The following is a 22,222-nucleotide window of genomic DNA, read 5'->3' on the forward strand; positions in this document are numbered from 1 at the left end:
TGGAGAGTTCAGCTACAAAGAAACCACCATGTAGAGAGTTCAGCTGCAAAGAAATCACCCTGTAGAAAATTCTGCCAGAAACAAATTGCCCTGTAGAAAGATCAGTTAGAAGAAGTTACCTTTTAGAGAGTTCAGCTACAAAGAAACCATTCTGTAAAGAGCTCAGCTGCAAACAAATCACCTACAGTATACAGAATTCAGCTACAAACACATCAACCTGTAGAGAGATCAGCTAGAAGAAGTTACCTTGTAGATCGTTCAGCTACAAACAATTCACCATGTAGAGAGAGCAATTAGAAGAAGTCACCTTGTAGAGTGTTCAGTTACAAAGAAACCACCATGGAGATTTCTGTAATCAATATAATAATAAAAAATTTTATTATGTGATCGGATTTGCGAAAAGGGGTCTTCCACACACATCCAATTCCGTAACTGTTGGAGACCATAACTCAGTGTTCAAGTAACATATTAACCTGACAATTTCACCACGTATTCAGCTATATTGGTGCTCACCACTGTCCAAAATTCAAGGCAATAGCTCTTTCCAATCTGAAGTTATCAATTGTCAAAGTTGGCAAATTGGATGTGTGTGGAAGACCCCTTTTCGCAAATCCGGTCACATATGTATTATACAGTATATATGATTTGTACATTTACTGATAAAATATTTAAAGTACATCTACTTCATCTTTTCTTCTTCCTGTAGTAAAGAAAAAAACATAGGTTAAAAAGTCCCAAAGCTGGCCATAGGCCGGCTTTGGGGTATACAAATACAAAAAGAAATGAAATCTAATCCAAAACAGCCAAGCTGTAAAAAAAGTGTGCGGCCCTCAGAAAGGCTATGGTGAAAAAAGATGTGAAATCCAAGGTGGCAGCCAAGAAATGGCTGTGATGGTAGGTTAATGGTAAAAATTTTAATAACAACAATTCAGGTGAATTTTGGTGCCGCTTGGTCAATTGGCACAAAAATTCACCTGAATTGTCGTTATTAAAATTTTTACCATTAACCTACCATCACAGCCATTTCTTGGCCGCCACCTTGGATTTCACATCTTTTTTCACCATAGCCTTTCTGAGGGCCGCACACTTTTTTTACAGCTTGGCTGTTTTGGATTAGATTATTCTAACATGCACCTATTCTTGGTTGTCTGTACCTACCCAAACTTTTCCATTAGCAAAATGCTTCAGAGAGCCATACCTATAATCTAAAGGCAGTATATAAAATATCTACAGGCAGAAAATATTAGGGATTTTATGTGGAAATGTCTCCAAATTGCAGTATTTTAGCATCAATTTTTCAAAATTTTCCAGCATGCTGGGAAGTGTGCTTCGCACACCTCTACCCAACAGATTAGTTCCTTGACTTAGCCCCCCCCCCTTTTATAAATCCTAGATCCGCCCCTGGGACAACAAGAAATTTCTTATCAAAAGCTCTGATATAGTGTGTGCAAAAGCTAGGGATGCACTGATACAGATATTTTTATCGGTATCAACCATTTTTGCTGCTGTCAGATTGGTATCAGTTATTGTTTAAGTGACCAATACCATAACTGATAGTTTGTATGACATCATTTAATTGTTTTTCAAGATGGTGGCAAACATAGCGAGAGGAAATGGACCATTACAGAAGAACAAATAGCTTTAAAGAAGCCAGTGATTAGTTATAGTTAAACCCCACCCCGAGTAGGATATCATTGTTATCAACTGGAGACGAAGCCGAGGAGTTGATAACTAGATATCCTACGAGTGCAGGTGGGGTTTAACTAGCTTCTATCCCACACCTTGAAGTAGTCAAGTTCAAACAATGTGTTAATAAGCATGTCAGTTGTGTATGGCTTAATTGTTTGCTGAATATGTAGTTTTGTAATGGTATGGCTTCAATTTTTGCTGAACATGTAGTTTCATAGTGTGTATGGCTTCAAATTTTGCTGAACTTGTAGATTTTATGATGTGTATGGCTTCAATTTGCTTTGATTGCACTTCTTTTAATTTAGTGTGTAATTTCCATATATGTACTGGGGTTTAACTACCATGCACTGGGGTTTTACTACAATATACTACCAGTTGTTTACTTTGATGTATGGCTTCAGCGGATAGAATGATTGTTAATACAGTTCAGTAGGCAATAAACCACAAGATGTGATTCATTAAAGCCAGCCCTTTTTGATAATAAGGTGTTCCTTACACATTGGCCATGTGCTTATACATGTACTGTACTGTAGTTGTAAAAAAGTTAAAATCATATTAACTACCCAAGATTGGACAAAGTACTGTAAGTTGAACTCATAATTATACAGAGTTGGCTTTTTCATAATGAGAATTCTAAACTCACAACTTTTGGCCTTGTATTATGTAGCAACATGCAGCGTATGCATGGATAGTCTATTGTAAAGGTATTTTTCTTAATACCTATCTGTACATATGTATCTCTTCTGTAGAGGAAATGGACTCCACTTCATTGTGCTGCAGCTCTTGATAGAGTAAAAGCAGTTGAATTACTGATCAAATCAAATGCAAACTGCCATGCCCTTGATGAGGTGAATTACATAAATTCACAGTTGGTACTGTAGATACTTATACAGTGTACAATGCATATATATATATATTATATAAGAGTAGTGTGCCACATTTTTGTATTGTATATATGCAATACAGGTACATACGTAGATATAGTGCACCCATGTTATCTGCATCAGAGTTGCAAATGCATGTATGGGCTGCAGACCTAAAAATGTTGTATTTAGAAAATAGAAACTCAATACATAGGTCTAAACCATTGTTGTATAGGATGTTCAAAGTACCTGCTTACATGTAAAACTGACAGAACTACACATACGTACATATATGTTTGTTAACGGTGCAAGTATCAAAACCTGGTCATTGTCAGAGTATATCGATCTTCTATTTGAGATTTGAATAGCTTGAAAAATATTATATGTATGGACATGATTGAGGTGACTCACTCTCTGGATTCACATATGTAATTAGGGTTTGCACTGAAAAAATTGATGCTCATGAAATCATTAACTGACTATTTCAACCTGTAAGAACATCAAACATTTTTCCTGTATGTCACCAAACCTAATTATCCTTCTTAGAACAGCAGGAATTGCAATTGTTCTATATACACAAAATCATGAAAAATTGTGCTCTCTCTAGATGGAGCATGGGTTCCTTCTCATGCTTGATATACAACTGGTCTATAGCTGATTAAAACTCACAGTTAAAATTATCTAACTTGTTGCCAGGATTTGGTGTGCAGCTGATCATTGGTTGAAATTAACATAATTTTGAATTCAGAGTGACCTACAGCAATCAATAAATGAAAAACCAAGTATAAAGTAATGTACATAGTTTAGCTATCATTAGGGGTTTACCGTATGGGGTGCCGTTTGTATCAAAATTATAACAATATAATAAGTATAAAAAACTAGGTTATATATGTTTGCTGTACATGGTTTATGTATATGTACATTTTCATAAATAAATAATGGCTCTTTTTTAATAAATAATTTACATTATTTAATATATAATGCTCAAATGACAAGATAATGACTAGCATCTTCTCTGTTATGTGCCATTTGTTGTCCTGTTACACATTTTGGCACAAAACCTGAACTTTGAGATGCCATTTGTATAAAAATTTAGGTTTTTAATTACATTGCCAAAAATAGAAATGGAAATAATTTTCCTTGATATTGTTTACCCAAAAATGTGCAAGATTTCTATAGTACTTTTCATTATTTATTAAATCATGAACATTATTTGTTAAACCATGAACATTATTTGTTAAACCATTAAATTCTTTAGCCTCGTGTAACCCTGTGTATTGCCTCATATAATGCTGTGTAGCCTCATGTAACCCTGTGTATTGCCTCATGTAACTCTGTGTATTGCCTCATGTAACTCTGTGTACCCTAATGTAACCCAATGTCTCCTTATGTAACCATATCATGTCTAGCCTCATGTAACCCAATGTAGCCTCATGTAACTCTGTGCAACCTCATGTAACCCTTTGTGGCCTCATGTAGCCTCATGCAACCCAATGTAAGTTACATGAGGCTACATTGGGTTACATGCGGCATGAGGCTAAAAAGGGTTACATGAGGCTGTACAGAGTTACATGGGGCTACAAAGAGTTACATGAGGCAATACACAGGGTTACATGAGACTACACAGAGTTACATGAGGCAATACAAAGGGTTACATGAGGCAATACAAAGGGTTACATGAGGCTACACTTGGTTACATGAGGCTACACAGGGCTACATGAAGTTACATCAGGGTACAAAAGGATAATTATACAGCTTACATGAGGCTTCACCAAATTACATGAGGTTACAATAGGTTATATACAGCTTTACATGAGGATACATAGGGTTACATGGGGCTACATAGGGTTACATGAGGCTACACAGAGTTACATGAGAATACATTGCATTGCATTCGGCTAGGAGGCTACAAAGGATTGCAACACAGGTTACATTGAAGGCTAAACTGGGTTACATGTTGATACACACATTAGGCTACACAGGGTTACAACATGGTTACATGAAGCTACACAGCATTACACAGGGTTACATTAGGATACACAAGGCTATTGTTATACACAGAGTTCCTGGTTATATGTGACCGGATTTGCGAAAAGGGGTATTCCACACACATCCAATTTACTAACTTTGACAATTAATAACTTATAAAATTGGAAAAAGATATTGACTTGAAATTTGGTCAGTAGTGAGTACCAACATAGCTCTCAAGTTCAGAGAATTGGATGTGTGTGGAAGACTCCTTTTCGCACATCCGGTCACATATGTGACCAGGTTTGCAAAAGAGGTATTCCACACACATCCAGTTTACCAACTTTGACAATTTATAACTTCAGCTGAGAAAAAGCTAGTTACTTGAATTTTGCTCAGTAGAGACCTAGCATGGATTAATGGTTGGCAAGAAGTTCAAGCTTATATGTGATCTTCACAGTTCATAGTATTGGATGTGTGTGGAAGATCCATTTTCAATCACATGTGAAGCTACACGAGGTTACATGATGATACAAAGGGTTAAATGGTTACATGAGGATGCACTGGGCTACATGAAGTTACATAGTGTTACATGAAGCTACACAGGGTTACACAGGGTTACATGAGGCTATACACAGGGTTACATGAGGCTATATACACTGGGTTACATGGGGATATATACACTCAGTTACATACATGAGGCTACACAGGGTTACACAGGCTACACTTGGTTACAGATACTCAGGAGATTGTGTATATAGTGTATTAAACTGTGCTTCAGCTTTAAATATTTAAATGAGCTTTAGGGGTTCTTTAAAGTCTAAAAAAGTTGAGTAAATATATCAAGGGTTGTGTTTATAAATTTAAAGTTACAAATACCTAATGGTTGATGTGATTCCACATACATTACATAAGCTTTCTTGTGTATTGTTGTGTACTGTAATTTGCCTTACTCATATTTAGGCTTAACATTTATGATAAATTTTTCACCTTTTTACTAAACAATTTACTAAATATCTTATTGCTACTTTTACATGACTATTATTTACATTGAAGTTTTGTGATAGATACATGTTGAGGGGAATAACCAAATCAAAAATTAAGTGAAGAGTAGCTATAGAGTTAAGGTTGATCATGAATAGACTGTGTAACTGGTCTATTAGAGTAACTAAACCTTTTCCACTAGTGTAGCAAGGGTACATAAAGATAAATCTGTATTCTTATTATGTACTTGTTTAGTAACCTGCTAAAGCCTTACAACTTAGAGCATATGGAAGAAACAAAGCCATATCTATCTATATAGTTGTGCTAAAAATCCGGTTAAATGGAGACTAGCACAAGTTTATTGTGAATTACAGCACTGTATTATAGGAAAAATGCTGATTGTATGTATACACCCAAGTATCCATTTTGTAACCCAGTACTTCCATTTGTATCCCAGTGTATTCTCATGTAACAAAGTATACCTACCGTGTACCGATGTGAAACCCTGTTGTAACTCAGTTGACGTAACCCAGTGTATCCTCTTTAGAAGTGAGTGTGTATTAATGTGCACTTGTAGCCCAGTGTATCATGATCCACTATTACCTAGGTGTATCCACAGATCCACTTGCAACCAAGTGTAGCTTCATTTAACAGGCTTATCCTCATGAACTCCTGTGTAGTCTGGTGCAACCCTGCATATATCCTCAGTGTAGTAGCCAAGTATAGCATGTTGTAAACCTGCATAGCTTGTTGTAACCCTTTGTACTCCTGTAGCCTCAGTGTAGTCATCCTCATGTAACCTAATGCAGCCTTGTGTAGCTCATTGTAACCTCATGTAACCCTGTGAAGCCTGTGTAACCTGAGCTGTTCGCAAATTCTCAAGCATTCTATTTATTAAGATAGTTAATTCAAAGACCGTCAACTTTTAGTGCTGGATACTGCGAAGGTAGTAGTAGTAATACTAATACATATAGTTGTAACCTTTTGTGTAGCCTGTTGTAATCCTGTGTTTCTTCCAGACTATAGATATTATCCTCTGTTTGACCTGTTGTCACCCTGTGTAGTCTCGTGTAACTCTGGTAGCCTCATAGAACTCTGTGTAGCCTCAAGCATGTAACCCAATGTATCCTTATGTAACTCTGTGTATAGCCTCATGCAACTTTGTGTACCCTTATGTAAAGCTAATGTAACCAGATGTATCCTCCTGTAACTTTACGTATCCTAATGTAATCCTGTGTAGCCTCATGTACTGTAACTCTGTGTAGCCTCATGTAACCCAGTGTCTCCTTATGTAACCTTTTCTAGCCTCATGAAACCTAGTGTTGCCTCATGTAACCCAATGTAGCCTCATGTAACTCTGTACAGCCTCATGTAACCCTTTGTAGCCTCATGTAACCCAATTTCTCCTCATGTAACCATATCATGTCTAACCTAATGTAGTGTCATGTAATCCAATGTAGTCTCATGTAACTCTGTGCAGCCTCATGTAACCCTGTCTAGCCCTCATGTAACTCAGTGTAGCCTCATTTAACCCTGTGTAGCCTCCTGTGTATTGCCTCGTGTAACTCTGTATAGTCTCATGTAACCCTGTGTATTGCCTCATGTAACTCTGTGCAGCCTCATGTAACCCTCCGTAGCCTCATGTAACTCTGTGTAGCCTCGTGTAACACTTTGTAGCCTCATGCCTCATGTAACCCAATGTAGCCTCATGTAACTTACATGAGGCTGCACAGAGTTACATGAGGCTGCACAGAGTTACATAAGGCTACAAAGGGTTACATGAGGCTGCACAGAATTACACGAGGCTACATTGTGTTACATGAAGCTACTTTTGGTTACATGAGGCTACATTTGGTTACATGAAGCTAGACATGGTATGATCACATGAGGAGACATTGGGTTACATGAGGCTACACAGAGTTACATGAGGCAATACACAGGGTTACATGAGACTACACAGAGTTACATGAGGCAATACACAGGAGGCTAAACAGGGTTAAATGAGACTACACTGAGTTACATGAGCCTACAAAGGGTTACATGAGGCTGCACAGAAGTACATGATGCTACATCAAGACACACGACAGTGTGTCGTGCGGCCCAAGAAGCGGGCGCGCCACACCGTGAGTATATTAACAGGAAGAAAGAAAATGCAATTTTCACACCTATGTAGCTCTGTGATCCCTTATCCGATTGGAACCACATTTGCTACAGACGTGTCGGCCAGTTATGGGAGTCTACATACCAAATTTGAAGAAAATCGGTCCAGCCATTTCCGAGATACGAGCGAACAAAATTTCGTTTTAATTTCTTGGTTTTTTTCTTCTTCATTTCGCACACTTCGCAAAATTCGCCATAAAACACGAATGCGTGCTCCAATCGGGCTGAAATTTGGCACACTTGAAGGGCGGATCTCAGTACCAACTTTGGTAGGAATCCGATGGACATTCACGGAGTTATGATCGATTATTCGCGTAAAATAAGGTCGAAAGTCTGTCACGCCCACAGGGTAAACCCCTTGAAGGAATGAGTTGAAAATTGCAATGTAGATGGAGTACCCATCGTAGGAGTGCCTTTTTGTGGTTTGAAGAGAATCGAGATAAAGACCATGGAGATATGACACAAAACCCAACCTGTGTCACAATTACGCAATCGATTTTTATGAATAAAAAAACCATTAGTTTTTATGCCTACCAGGCAAACCGCTTAGAGCAATTAGCTGAAAATCGGTGTGTAGCTGGAATAATCATCATAGAAAGTCCTTGTAGTAGTATAGAAGAATCGGATTACAAACCACTGAGTCATGATTCGAAAGCCAACTACGTGTTGCAAATGCGAGATCGAGATACTCTAATAGAACAGTCACCCTAATAGAGCATTCGGCTACGTTTATAACTTACTCCATCAAACAATTATATTACATTGCAAGTTATTCTGTAGGTAATTCAGCTACAACCAGTTAATCTGATAGACAATTCAGCTACAGGCAAGTCACCCTGTAGAGAGTTCACCTAGAAACAAATCACCCTGTAGAGAGATCAGCTAGAAGAAGTCACCTTTTAGAGAGTTCAGTTACAAAGAAACTATGCACCATGTAGAGAGTTCAGCTGCAAACAAATCACCCTGTAGAGAGATCAGCTAGAAGAAGTAACCTTGTAGAGAGTTCAGCTACAAAGAAACCATCATGTATAGAGTTCAGCTGAAAAAAATCACCCTGGAGAGAGTTCAGCTACGAAAAGATCACCCTATAGAGAGTTCAGCTGCAAATAAATCACCCTGTAGAGAATTCAGCTACAAACAAACCGCCCTGTAGAAAGATCAGCTAGGAGAAGTTACCCTGTAGAGAGTCAGTTACAAATAAACCATCATGTAGAGAGTTCAGCTGCAAAGAAATCACCCTGTAGAGCGTTTAAATCACCCTGCAGAGAGTTCGGCTGCAAACAGTTCACCCTGTAGATAGGGATGAGTCTATTTTGCTTTTTTTCTCACCTATTTTTCTTTCCAGCAATTCTTTTTTTACCTACCTATTTTGCTCAATATTTTGCTTGTCAACAATCTATTTTGCTCCATAGTTGGTGTACAATGTAATAATAATAATTACATGTAATAATCAATAAGCACTGTTTACATACACTATGGTGTTTAGATATTAGTGATTGTATCTTAGCATGATTGATGCCTCCATATAATCCTTTAGTGAATTTCCTTGTAGGTCACCAAATCCTGAATTCAATAGTGAGAACACCCTTTCTGCAGCAGCCGAGGAGGGCTGTATGGTCAAGACCTTCTTTACAGCATTTGACCATAAAGGCAAATCAGTTGCATTGAGCTTCCACCATTCCAGAGCAGCAAGTTCATCACTAATACCATCCGCCTTAGCTACATAAGAAGGAAGTTCAGCCTTCAAATTTTCAAGCTCGTCATCCTTAAAGAAGGGAACAACCTGCAATGCATTTACATGAGAAACATCTGGCTTAAGCATTACTATCTTGTGCGGATTGAAAACTCTCACAGCCTTAAAAACTAAAATTTGCTCCTTTAAGGAAGAATCTAGCAGTTCTTGAAAGTAATCTAGAGCTGGTTGCATACAGCTTCGAGCATAGCTGCGATGCCTCTGCTGTGCAGTTGATTGAGTAGTGATACTGCGAATAACAGCTTCAGTGTTTGGAGTATGAGCTGCCCTGACTGCTGCAACAACAGTCTGTACTATTTCATAAGCTGTGAAACTCAGTGGCCCATCTCCTTCAAGGTTATATGTAGCCTTAACAAACACCTCCCCCCAATCAATAACAGCAGCAAGCTCAAGCTTTAAGTGTTCAAGCTTTTCACGGTCAGTTAAAATAGCTAGTAACTTTGGACGAGATGCAGGGCCTAAGTCTGTATTTTCACTTAGGAATGGTTCGATATCACCAAACTGGAGCATTATTTGCTTAAAAATTTCCCATTTGCTCCACCACCTGGTAGCACTATACGATGCCATTGCCTTTCCTGTTTGTTGTTTCCATAGAAATTTGGCTTTAATGCTATGTGAAAAAAGTGCTAGCCAATTACCAATAAACTCAGTCAGGGTTGGTACTTTGAAGTGCTCTCCAACACGATCAAAAGCATGGCTGAAGCATCCAATATCTATTACATTAGGGTAAACAATCTTCAATGTCCTCATTGCTACACTGTTAACAGATGCTCTATCTCGCATAGCAGCAATAAGATGGCTGGAAGAAATGCTGTAGAACACTGAAAGCACTTGTACCAATTCGTGTGCAATTTCTTCCCCAGTGAGAGATTTTGAAAGCAGTTGGATGGCTAGAAGCTGCTGTTGAATTTCAAAAGAATCATTTACAAAGCGCACTAAGACTGCTAATGCCTCTCCACTATGAGAGGTACCATCAAAAATGACACTCAAGAACTGACCCTGGAGTGATTGCTTAATACGTGCCTTTTCTTCTTCTAAAATAAAAGGAATAAGGTCAAACATAAATCTGCGATCTGTAAGGCGATAGCCTGTCTCCTCAAAAAGACTACGAAACTGGTCAACCTTACTTAGTGGTACACCCGCTTGAAGAAATGTTTTGACCACTTTGACTCGGAAAACCTGCTGTTGTTCCGGAAGAGTCTCACCTCGCCCATGAGCTTCTGCATTATACCTTTGCAGAGATTGTGCAATGTCTGAGTCTTTAACATTCCTTTGTTGTAGCTTTTTCTTTCCATTAGCATGTTTAGTAGATTTTAAGTGATACTCAATACTGCTCTTTTTGAGGGGTAACTCTTCCCGGCATCCTTGGCAAAAAAGCTTTCCAGTAGCTACAGTAAAGGGTTCCTTGGAATATTCGGTTACTCTTTGCTGGGGCTTGATCGTTTTTGGGTTGCTCTGCGAATTCGAATGTAATGCTCTCTTCCTGCCAGCTGGTGGATTTTTGGCAATTTTTCTCTTACGAGAGAAGTCAGATGCACTTGGTGCCTTTAGCACACTAAGCAAGGACACTCCACTAGACGTTGGCGTCGTTGAGTTGCTGGCACTTCCGGTAGAACGAGTCCTCGAAGTTGTACTAGTCGAAGTTGTTGTAACATCTGACTCGCGAGACGATTCACGGTCATCATCATTACTAACAATGCTAAGACTGTCATCTACTTCACTAACATCGCTTTCAGCACTTGAACTGTAGTCAATGCGTTCTATCACATCCATTGTAGACACTATTTCACACGTGATTATTCGCTAACATGTATTGTGGGTTCTCCTTCGGGTCAAAGTTCAGCTAGAGCCATACTCATTTAACGTACGAGTGTTAAACGTAGCTATGGTAAGTTGTTACTTGTGTTAGTTATGCAGTTACATTCACACTGTCTGAAACAGATCTGAGATTAACAAATTTTGCTTATTTTGCACCTATTTTGCTCGATTTTGCTCCTATTTTGCTCGATTTTGCTCCTATTTTGCCAGCATTTTGCTTGTTGCTCTTGTATTCCTATTATTCCAATAATTTTGCTGGCGAAATCGACGCATCCCTACCTGTAGAGAGATCAGCTAGAAGAAGTTACCTTGTAGAGCATTCAACTACAAAGAAACCATCATGTAGAGAGGTCAGCTGCAAACAAATCACTCTGTAGAGAGATCATCTACAAAAAGATCACCCTGTAGAGAGTTCAGCTAGAAGAAGTCACCTTGTAGAGAGCTCAGCTACAAAGAAACCACCATGTAGAGAGTTCAGCTGCAAACAAATCATCCTGTAGAGAAATCAGCTACAAACAAATTGCTCTGTAGAAAGATCAGCTAGAAGAAGTTACCTTTTAGAGAGTTCAACTACAAAGAAACTATCATGTAGAGAGATCAGCTACAACAATTCACCCTGTAGAGAGTTCAGCAAGAAGAAGTCACCTTGTAAAGAGTTCAGCTACAAAGAATCCATTATGTAGAGAGTTCAGCTGCAAACAAATCACCCTGTAGAGAGTTTCAGCTACGAAAAGATCACTCTGTAGAGAGTTCAGCTAGAAGAAGTCACCTTGTAGAGAGCTCAGCTATAAGAAATCACCATGTAGAGAGTTCAGCTGCAACCAAATTACCTTGTGGAGAATTCAGCTACAAACAAATCACCCTGTAGAAAGATCAGCTAGAAGAAGTTACCATTAAGAGAATTCAGCTACAAAGAAACCATCATGTAGAGCGTTCAGCTACCAACACGTCACTCTGTATAGAGATCAGCTAGAAGAAGTTACCTTGTAGAGCGTTCAGCTACAAAGAAACCATCATGTAGAGAGGTCAGCTGCAAACAAATCACTCTGTAGAGAGATCATCTACAAAAAGATCACCCTGTAGAGAGTTCAGCTAGAAGAAGTCACCTTGTAGAGAGTTCAGCTACAAAGAAACCACCATGTAGAGAGTTCAGCTGCAAACAAATCATCCTGTAGAGAAATCAGCTACAAACAAATTGCTCTGTAGAAAGATCAGCTAGAAGAAGTTACCTTTTAGAGAATTCAGCTACAAAGAAACCATCATGTAGAGAGTTCAGCTACCAACAAGTCACTCTGTATAGAGATCAGCTAGAAGAAGTTACCTTGTAGAGAGTTCAGCTACAAACAATTCACCCTGTACAGAGATCAGTTTGAAGAAGTTTTTTGTAGAGAGTTCAGCTACAAACAAATCACCCTGTAGAAAGATCAGCTAGAAGAAGTCACCTTGTAGAGAGTTCAGTTACAAAGAAACCACCATGTAGAGAGTTCAGCTACAAACAAATCACCTGTAGAGAGTTCAGCTACAAACAAATCACTCTGTAGAGAGATCAGCTAGAAGAGGTCACTTGTAGAGAGCTCAGCTACAAACAAATCACTCTGTAGAGAGATCAGCTAGAAGAGGTCACTTGTAGAGAGCTCAGCTACAAACAATTCACCCTGTACAGAGATCAGGTAAAGAAATTACCTTGTAGAGAGTTCAGCTGCAAAGAAACCATCTTGTAGAGTGTTCAACTATAAACAAATCACCTTGTAGAAAGATCAGCTAGAAGAAGTCACCTTGTAGAGAGTTCAGTTACAAAGAAACCACCATGTAGAGAGTTCAGCTACAAACTAGTGACCCTGTAGAGACATCAGCTAGAAGAAGTTATATTGTAGAGAGTTCAGCTACAAAGAAACCACCATATAGAGAGTTCAGCTGCAAACAAATCACCCTGTAAAAAAATCAGCTACAAACAAATCACCCTGTAGAAAGATCAGCTAGAAGAAGTCACCTTGTAGAGAGTTCAGCTGCAAAGAAACCATCATGTAGAGAGTTCAGCTACAGTACAAACAAATCCTGTAGAAATATCAGCTAGACGAAGCCACCTTGTAGAGAGTTCAGTTGCAAAGAAACAACCATGTAGAGAGTTCAGCTGCGAAGAAACCATCATGTAGAGAGTTCAGCTACAGACAAATCACCCTGTAGAAATATCAGCTAGAAGAAGTCACTTTGTAGAGTGTTCAGTTATAAAGAAACCACCGTGTAGAGTGTTCTGTAATAAATATATGTATTATATATATATATATATATAATTTGTACATTTACTGATAAAATCAGAAATATTTAAAGTATTTAACATCTGCTTCATCTTTTCTTCTTCCTGTGGTAAAGAAAAGAAAATCTCCAAAGCTGGCCTATGGCTGGCTTTGGGGTATAAAAACACAAAAAGAAGTGAAATCTAATCAAAAACAGCTAAGCTGTAAAAAAAGGTGCGGCCCCAAAAAGGCCATGGTGATAAAAGATGTGAAATCCAAGGTGGCGGCCAAGAAATGGTTGTGATGGTAATAATGGTAAAAATTTTAATAACGACAATTCAGGTGAATTTTGTGCCAAGACCAAATTCACCTGAATTGTTGTTATTAAAATTTTTACCATTAACCTACCACCACAGCCATTTCTTGGCCGCCACCTTGGATTTCACATCTTTTTTCACCATGGCCTTTTTTGGGGCCGCACCTTTTTTTACAGCTTAGCTGTTTTTGATTAGATTGGGTTTACAAAAGGTTACATGAGGCTGCGTAACCTCCAATGTAATATCATGCAACTCTGTGCAGCTCATGTAACCCTGTGTATTGCCTCATGTAACTCTGTGTAGCCTCATGTAATCCAATGTCTTCTCATGTAACCATACCATGTCTAGCTTGATGTATCCAAATGTAGCCTCATGTAACCCAATGTAGCCCCGTGTAGTTCTGTGCAGCCTCATGTAACCCTTTGTAGCCTCATGTAACTCTGTGTAGCCTCATGTAACCCTTCGTATCCTTATGTAACTCTGTGCAGCCTCATGTAACTCTGTGCAGCCTCATGTAAATTACATGAAGCTACATTGGGTTACATGAGGCATGAGGCTACAAAGTGTTACACGAGGCTACACAGAGTTACATGAGACTACACAGCGTTACACAAGGCAAAACACAGGGTTACATGGAACTACACAGAGTTACACGAGGCAATACACAGGAGGCTACACAGGGTTAAATGAGGCTACACTGAGTTACATGAGGGCTAGACAGGGTTACATGAGGCTGCACAGAGTTACATGAGACTACATTGGATTACATGACGCTACATTGGGTTACTTGAAGCTAGATATGATATGGTTACATGAGGAGAAATTGGGTTACATAAGGCTACACAGAGTTACATGAGGCTACACAGAGTTACATGAGGCTACACAGAGTTACATGAGGCTACACAGAGTTACATGAGGCTACACAGAGTTACATGAGGCTACACAGAATTGCATGAGGGAATACACAGGGTTACATGAGGCTACACAGAGTTACATGGGGCAATACACAGGGTTACAGGAGGCTACAAAGGGTTACATGAGGCTGTACAGAGTTACATGAGGCTACACTGGGTTATATGAGGTAACACTAGGTTACATGAGGCTAGACAAGGTTACATGAGGAGACATTGGGTTACACGAGGCTACACAGATTTACATGAGGCTACATTGGGTTACATGAGGAAATACTATGTTAGACAAATGTTACACGAGGAGACATTGGGTTACATGAAGCTACACAGGGTTACATGAGGCTACACAGGGTTAAATGAGGCTGCACAGAAGTGCATGATGCTACATTGGGTTTACAAAAGGTTTCATGAGGCTCCAATGTAGTATCATGCAACTCTGTGCAGCTCATGTAACCCTTTGTATACTCATGTAACTCTGTCACTCCCATGCAACCTTGTGTAGCCTCATGTAACTTGGTGTAGCCTCATGTAACCTAGTGTAGCCTCATGTAATCCAATGTAGCCTCATGTAACTCTGTGTAGCCTCATGTAATCCAATGTAGCCTCATGTAACTCTGTGTAGCCTCATGTAATCTAGTGTAGCCTCATATCATTATCCCTTTGTAGCCTCATGTAACTGTACATGTCAGTCTCATGCAATCTTGTGTAGCCTCATGTTACCAAGTGTAGCCTCAAGTAACCCAATGTATAGCCTCATGTAACTCCGTGTAGCCTCATGTAACTCTTTGTAGCTCTATGTAACATCATGTAAGCCTGTGTAGCTTCATGTAACCCTATGTATAACTTCTGTGTAGCCTCATGTAACCCTATGTATCCTTATGTAAATTTGTGCAGCGTCATGTAGTACAGTTTAGTCTCATGTGACCCACTGTAGCCTCATGTAACCCTGTGTAGCCTCATGTAATCCAATGTAGCCTCATGTAACCCTGTGTAGCCTGACTAGCCTCATATATATCATCCAGTGTAGTCTCATGTAACATTGTGTAGCCTCATATAATTATCCCAATGTAACTTTGTGTAGCTTCATGTAAACCAATGTATCCATATGTAACACTGCGTATAACCTCATGTAACCCTATGTAGCCTCAGGTAACTCTGTGTAGCTTCATGTAAGCTTGTGTATAGCCTCATGTAACCCAGTGTAGCCTCTGTAATGCCTCAGTGTAGCCTCATGCAACCTTATGCAGTATCCTGTAACCCAGTGTAGCTTAATGTAACTCAGTGTAGCCGCATGTAACCATGTGTAGTATCATAAATCTTTGTAGCTTTAATGTAACCCAATGTAGCCTTATGTAACTCTGTGTAGCCTCGTGTAACCCTGTATAGCCTGTTGTAGATGTTGATTGCAAGGTTTGTTAAGATTAACGGTATACTAATGTACATTAAGTAAAGAATTTAATGGTTTAACAAATAATGTTCATGGTTTGATAAATAATGAAAAGTACTATAGAAATCTTGCACATTTTTGGGTAAACAATATCAAGGAAAATTATTTCCATTTCTATTTTTGGCAATGTAATTAAAAACCTAAATTTTGATACAAATAGCATTTCAAAGTTCAGGTTTTGTGCCAAAATGTGTAACAGGACAACAAATGGCACATAATAGAGAAGATGTTAGTCATTATCTTGTTATTTGAGCATTATATATTAAATAATGTAAATTATTTATTTAAAAGAGCCATTATTTATTTATGAAAATGTACATATGTATAAACCATGCACAGCAAACATATATAACCTAGTTTTTTTATACTTATTATATTGTTATAATTTTGATACAAACGGCACCCCATATTACCGTTATACCGATATATATATATATATATATATATATATAATATCGGTAGCTGATATTGAAATTTTGCCAATATTGAGTGGTTCCGATATAGTTACCAAAGCTGATACGATTTACCAACATAAAACTGAATTGTCTTTGCCATTGTTTGGCCACATTATACAGCAAAGAAGGCTGGGGAACAGCTTGAAACAAAGTGCTACAGTACAGGAAACCATGGAAATATGCATGTAGCTAACGTTCATTGTTACAATACTTACAGCAAACAATTATAATGGTGAGTTACAAAAAGTAGCCATGGGTAAAAACACAACTTTAAAAAACCAGCCATCTTTACAAGCTATTAAAATATGGAGTAATGCAGACCACCCTTAGTGGAAGCATGCATTAAAATGTCTGGGTTGTTAATTGAGGCAATGCCAACACAGGCAATCAAGCATTGTTAGTGCTTTAAAATACTATCTAATAACTAGATATGGCATGAATTAAAAATTAATGTTAAAGTTTCATAAATGTGATCCACGCAAAGACAGCCAAGCTATAAAAATGCCTTTAAAACGTGGGTGAAATAAGTTAAATCAAAGGTGGCGGCCAACAAATGGCTGCAATGATATTAATGCTAATAAATTTTAAGAATGCACACAGCCATTATCAAAATTTATTAATATTAACATCATTGCAGTCATTTCTTGGCCTCCACTTTTGATTTCACTGCTTTCTTCATCAAAGCTTTTAAGGCCGCACCATTTACACAGCTTGGCTGTTGTTTGTGGATTTCACTTCTTTTTGTACCAAAACCAGCCTATGGCTGACTTTGGGGTTTATTTTTACTCACGTTTCTTCTTGTGTGTACAGACACAATGATGATCAAGACAGTCTTATAAATGTATTGTATCGCACGCATGCTTTACTTCAATATTTTGGTAATATCGTGTCGTGCAGCCCAAGAAACTGGCACGCAACACCTTGAGTATATTAACAGGAAGAAAGAAAACACATATTCACAACTCCATACTGCCTTTACGAAACACCATGATTTTTGCTGTGGACAACATTTCTGCCAACATCAGGACTCCACATTACAGCAAAATCGTTTCAAGCATTCCCAAGAGATGATACTTCAATAATTGGCTTAGTTTCTTGGGTTTTTTTCCCCTAAGTTTTCTTTGTCTTTTTGCACACTTACAAAAACTGCCATAAAACGCAAACACAATATCCAATTGCCTTGAAATTTGGTAGTTGGCACAGAAGGGGGATATAAAGGCACATTCTGGTACCAAATTTGGCTGGAACACGATAAGCAGTCAAGGAGTTATTACTGATTATTCACGAAATAACACCAATATATTGTCACACATAAGCTACAGGGTAAACCGCTTATGGGAAGAAGCTGAAAAAGGGTACGTGGATAGGTTAACTATTGAACCTCAATGTTTTGTGGTTTGAAAGATATCGAGTTAAAGACCATGAACATACAAAGAAAAAATAAACAGCATGTAACGATTGAGATTAGCTAATTAAAACAATGAATACTTGCCATGTCTACCAGATAAACTGCCGGGGGGTCCGACACCAACTGGAATCCAACACAAATCATTTGGAATCCCAAAATGGAATCTGGAATCTCTGATACATTTTTTTTATCCCAGGCTTGATGGATTGCCCTTGCCTACCACCCCCAGTACAAAGAATAGCAAAGAATCTCTGATAAAGAATCGTGTACTGTGTTGTAATCAGTTTAGTCTTGTGAGCACTGTGCAATTGTTTCAGCATGTTTGTACAAGCCTTGCCAGTGGTTCAATAAGTATGGAAGCCAGTCGAGTGCATAAAAAGTGTTAATATATGTATGTGTAGCCAGCTATGTAAATTTCAAAATTTAGAATCTGGAATCTTGGCTTGGAATTCCTGAATCTTTGCAAAAAAAATGGTGAGATTTGGAATCTTACACACAGTTTTTGGGTGGGGTCAGACCCCTCGAAAAACGCTCAGTAAAATCGTTTGAAAAATGGATTAATCACCTTAGAAAGGCCCTTCAATAGTTGAGAAGAATCAGATTTAAAGCCACAGAGTTATAACACAAAATCCAACTCGGTGTAGCAAGTGCTAGACCGAGATACTCTAATAGAGCATTCACCTTGAAGAGATCAGCTAGAAACAAGTAACCCTATTATAGAGATCAACTACAAACAAATCACCCTGTAGAGAGATCAACTTGATCAAGTCACCTTGTAGAGGGTTCACCTACATTTCAAGTCACCCTTTAGAGATTTCAGCTGGAAATAAGTCATCCTGTAGAGATCAGCTGGAAACAAATCACCCTGTAGAGAGATCAGCTTGATCAAGTCACCCTGTAGAGAGTTCAGCTAGAAACAAGTCACCCTGTAGAGAGATCAGCTAGAAACAATTCACTTTATCAGCTGGAAAAAAATCATCAGTAGAGAGATCAGCTGGAAACTGTAGAGAGATCAGCTGGAAACTGTAGAGAGATCATCTTGACAAAGTCAACCTGTACAGAGTTCAACTACATTTCAAGTCACCCTGTAGAGATTTTAAGTCACCTTGTAGAGAGTTTAGTTAGAAACAAGTTACCCTGTAGAGATATCACCTGCTAGAAACAAGTTGCTCTGTAGAGAGATCAGCAGGAAACACATCATCCTGTCGAGAGATCAACTAGAAACAAGAGTTCAACTACATACATTAAAAGTCTCCCTGTAGAGAGTTCAGCTACATTTCAAGTCACCCTGTAGAAAGTTCAGCTAGTAACAAGTCACCCTGTAAAGAGTTCAACTACAAACAATGAGAGTTTCAGCTACAGTTAAGTTATGTAAGAAGTCACCTTATTACCTATGTGATAATCATTCACTTTAATTATTCAGTATTAATACACAAATATTTAATACATATATTTAGTCATTCATTTTATTTTATTCAGTGTTAAATATAAACATTTAATCAGAGAAAAGCTAAAGACACAATTGCTTCTTTTGTTCAACAATCCTTGCAGTAAAAAAAGTTAAAAGGAAACACCAATGCCAGTTTATGGCCACCTTTGTGGCTTGCAATACCAAAAGACGTGATATCTAAACCAAAACAGCCAAGCTGTAAAAAAGAGCGCAACCCCGTAAAAAGGCCAAGGTGAAAAAAGATGTGAAATCAAAGGTGGCGGCCAAGAAATGGCTGTGATGGTAAAGTTTTAACAACGACAATATTCAGGTGAATGTTGTGTAGGATCCTAGTGAAAATTGGAGGAGACAATGCAAATTCACCTTAATTGTCATTATTAAACTTTTTGCCTTTAACCTACCATCACAGCCATTTCTTGAGTGCCACCAGTGATTTCACATCTTTTTTCATCTCAGCCTTTTTAGGCGACACACTCCTTATTTACAACTTGGCTGTTTTGGTTTAGATTATTCTACTACTCTAATAGAGTGCACATTTTTTGAAGACTTCTACATAGATTGTTCTATAACAATTGGTACAGCTACTGATAGATCTATGAAATTATAAACTTTATTAATAAGCTGATTTAAACTAGAATTCTCATTTGTAAAGCAGAAATTAGTGAAGTGATCAGCAAAAATAGCAGTGGTTCAGTTGAGGATGCTGGTGTTAGTATAAAGGTCCCTGGTTCGATCTCCAGTGAGTTTTTAGACATTTTTTTGTGTACTTTTTACCGCATGGTGACTACTCTATTGGTGTATCTCAATCCAAGATTTTACACTTGTTTGATTTTTGCTTTATGACTTTGTAGCTGTAACATTATTACTTATCAAACCATCAAAAGGCACTGCTATTATAATCAGTCTATTTACACACCAATTTTCAGCCCTACTCGGTTTACCCTGTAGCCGTGACAGAAGTTTGATCTTTTTCAATGTGAATAAATGCTCATTATTCATCAGATTCACAGCAAACTTGGTAGATGAATTCACCTGTATACGCTCCTCATGTATGCCAACCATCAAGGCAATTGAGTCACACATTTGCATTTATAGCAATTTTGCAGTGTGCAAAAATAAATTAAAGACCCGTACCCCCCTACAGTTTAAGAAAAACAAAGCGTTTAAATTGAGACTTTGAACACCCATATCTCGCAAATGGCTGTTGTGAATTTAATCAAATTTGCTGTGTCGCCTACCCTACCTGGAAGACAGCTATAATGCAAAAACGTGTGCTTTGAAGAAGGGGCCATGGAGCTATGCATGCATCAAAATGTTGTTTTCTTTCTTCCTGTCAATACACATACATACATGCAGTGTTGCATTCCAGCTTTCCTTGAAATATTTAACAGTGTTCCCCTAAGCAGCACTCTTTGTATCTATTCCAATTTTTACTTTGCTATGATATTTATTATGTGACCCGCTAGGCTAAAACCTGCATTTTCCTCGAACTTCATTTTATGACTTTTTTGTTGTCTAGAGAGAAAATTCAATGGCTATTAAAAATTTCAGCCTTATCTGGTACTTAAGTGCAGACAACAACAAGTAGAAAGCAATCAATTTGTACATTGCCTATACAGGAAAAAAGTACAGGTGCTTATGTAATTAATCATAAAACTCAAATGCAATGGACTACAGAGTTGGGACTTGTGTCTTCTATTTACCATGAACTGGGGCATTCAACAAAATAGAATTTTAGCCTAAAGACACCTTTGCTATTAAACAAGAAAGTTTCTCAAGCTTATAAACGGCAATGATAAAGTTACATTTTACCACAATGGAACCAATCACATGTAACTCATGTTCACTTCATGGTACAAAATGAAACAAAGATCAAGACACATGGTAATGTGTTGTGCGGCCCAAGAAGCCAGTGCGCAACACCCGTAAGTATATTGACAGAAAGAACGAAAACAGAATTTTCGCACCTCCGTAGCTCTGTGCTACCTTGATGAAACAAGACGATTTTTGCTGTGAACACGCCCTACAACTTCAGCACTCCTCATTCCAAATTTGAGCAAAATCGCTTTAAGCGTACCCGAGATATGCGACTTCACATATTGGCTTAGTTTCTTCATTTTTTCTTCTTATTTTTCTACCTCTTTTCGCACACTTACAAAAACTGCTATAAAACGCGAACGCCATATCCGATTGCCTTGAAATTTAGCACACAGAAGAGGGGTATAAAGGCGCATCTCGGTACCAACATTGGCTGGAATACGATAAACAGGCAAACAGTTATGAGCAATTATTCACGAAAAATAACACCAATATGTTGTCACGTCTACAGAGTAAACCGCGTATGGGAAGAAGCCGACAATTGGTGGGTGAATAGGTTAACTATTGAACCTCAAACCTTTTGTGGTTTGAAAGAAATCGATGTAATAACCAGGAAGATACAACGAAAAACCAACAGTGTGTAACAATTATGCAATCGAGATTGGCTAATAAAAAACGACTGCTTGCCATGCCTACCAGATTAACCGCTTGGGGTAATGCTTTGAAAATCATTGTACAGACGGAGCAATCATCTTAGAAAGGCTCTTCAATGGTGTAGAAGAATCAGACTTAAAGCCACGGAGTTATAATACGAAATCCAACTTGGTGCAGCAAGTGCGAGATCGAGATGCTCTAATAGAGCAGTCATCCTAATAGAGCAGTCGCCCTAAAGAGAATTTAAGAGATCAGCTAGAAACAAGTAACCTGTATAGAGATCAGCTACAAAC

The 22,222-nt window shown here is 38.3% G+C and overlaps 2 protein-coding genes across 3 annotated transcripts in view; both read left to right on the forward strand.

Moving 5' to 3' along the window:
• The window catches only part of LOC136247441 (uncharacterized), a 248,238-nt gene that overhangs the window by 136,087 nt on the left and 89,929 nt on the right, over positions 1 to 22,222 (forward strand). The window lies entirely within an intron of this gene.
• LOC136247440 (uncharacterized) overlaps positions 1 to 22,222 on the forward strand; it is a 145,412-nt gene that overhangs the window by 100,764 nt on the left and 22,426 nt on the right. The window contains exon 14 of one of the 2 annotated variants that reach the window (XR_010697545.1): positions 2,439 to 2,532. Coding sequence is in view for 1 of the 2 variants with exons in the window: in XM_066039159.1 (XP_065895231.1) it covers positions 2,439 to 2,537 (99 nt within the window). In the remaining variant the exon portion in view is untranslated. Of the gene's footprint in view, positions 1 to 2,438; positions 2,538 to 22,222 lie in introns of those variants that run through there. The other variant, XM_066039159.1, reaches the window with a different exon arrangement.

This window comes from Dysidea avara, chromosome 2, assembly GCF_963678975.1.
Source record: "Dysidea avara chromosome 2, odDysAvar1.4, whole genome shotgun sequence".
NCBI lineage: Eukaryota > Metazoa > Porifera > Demospongiae > Dictyoceratida > Dysideidae > Dysidea > Dysidea avara.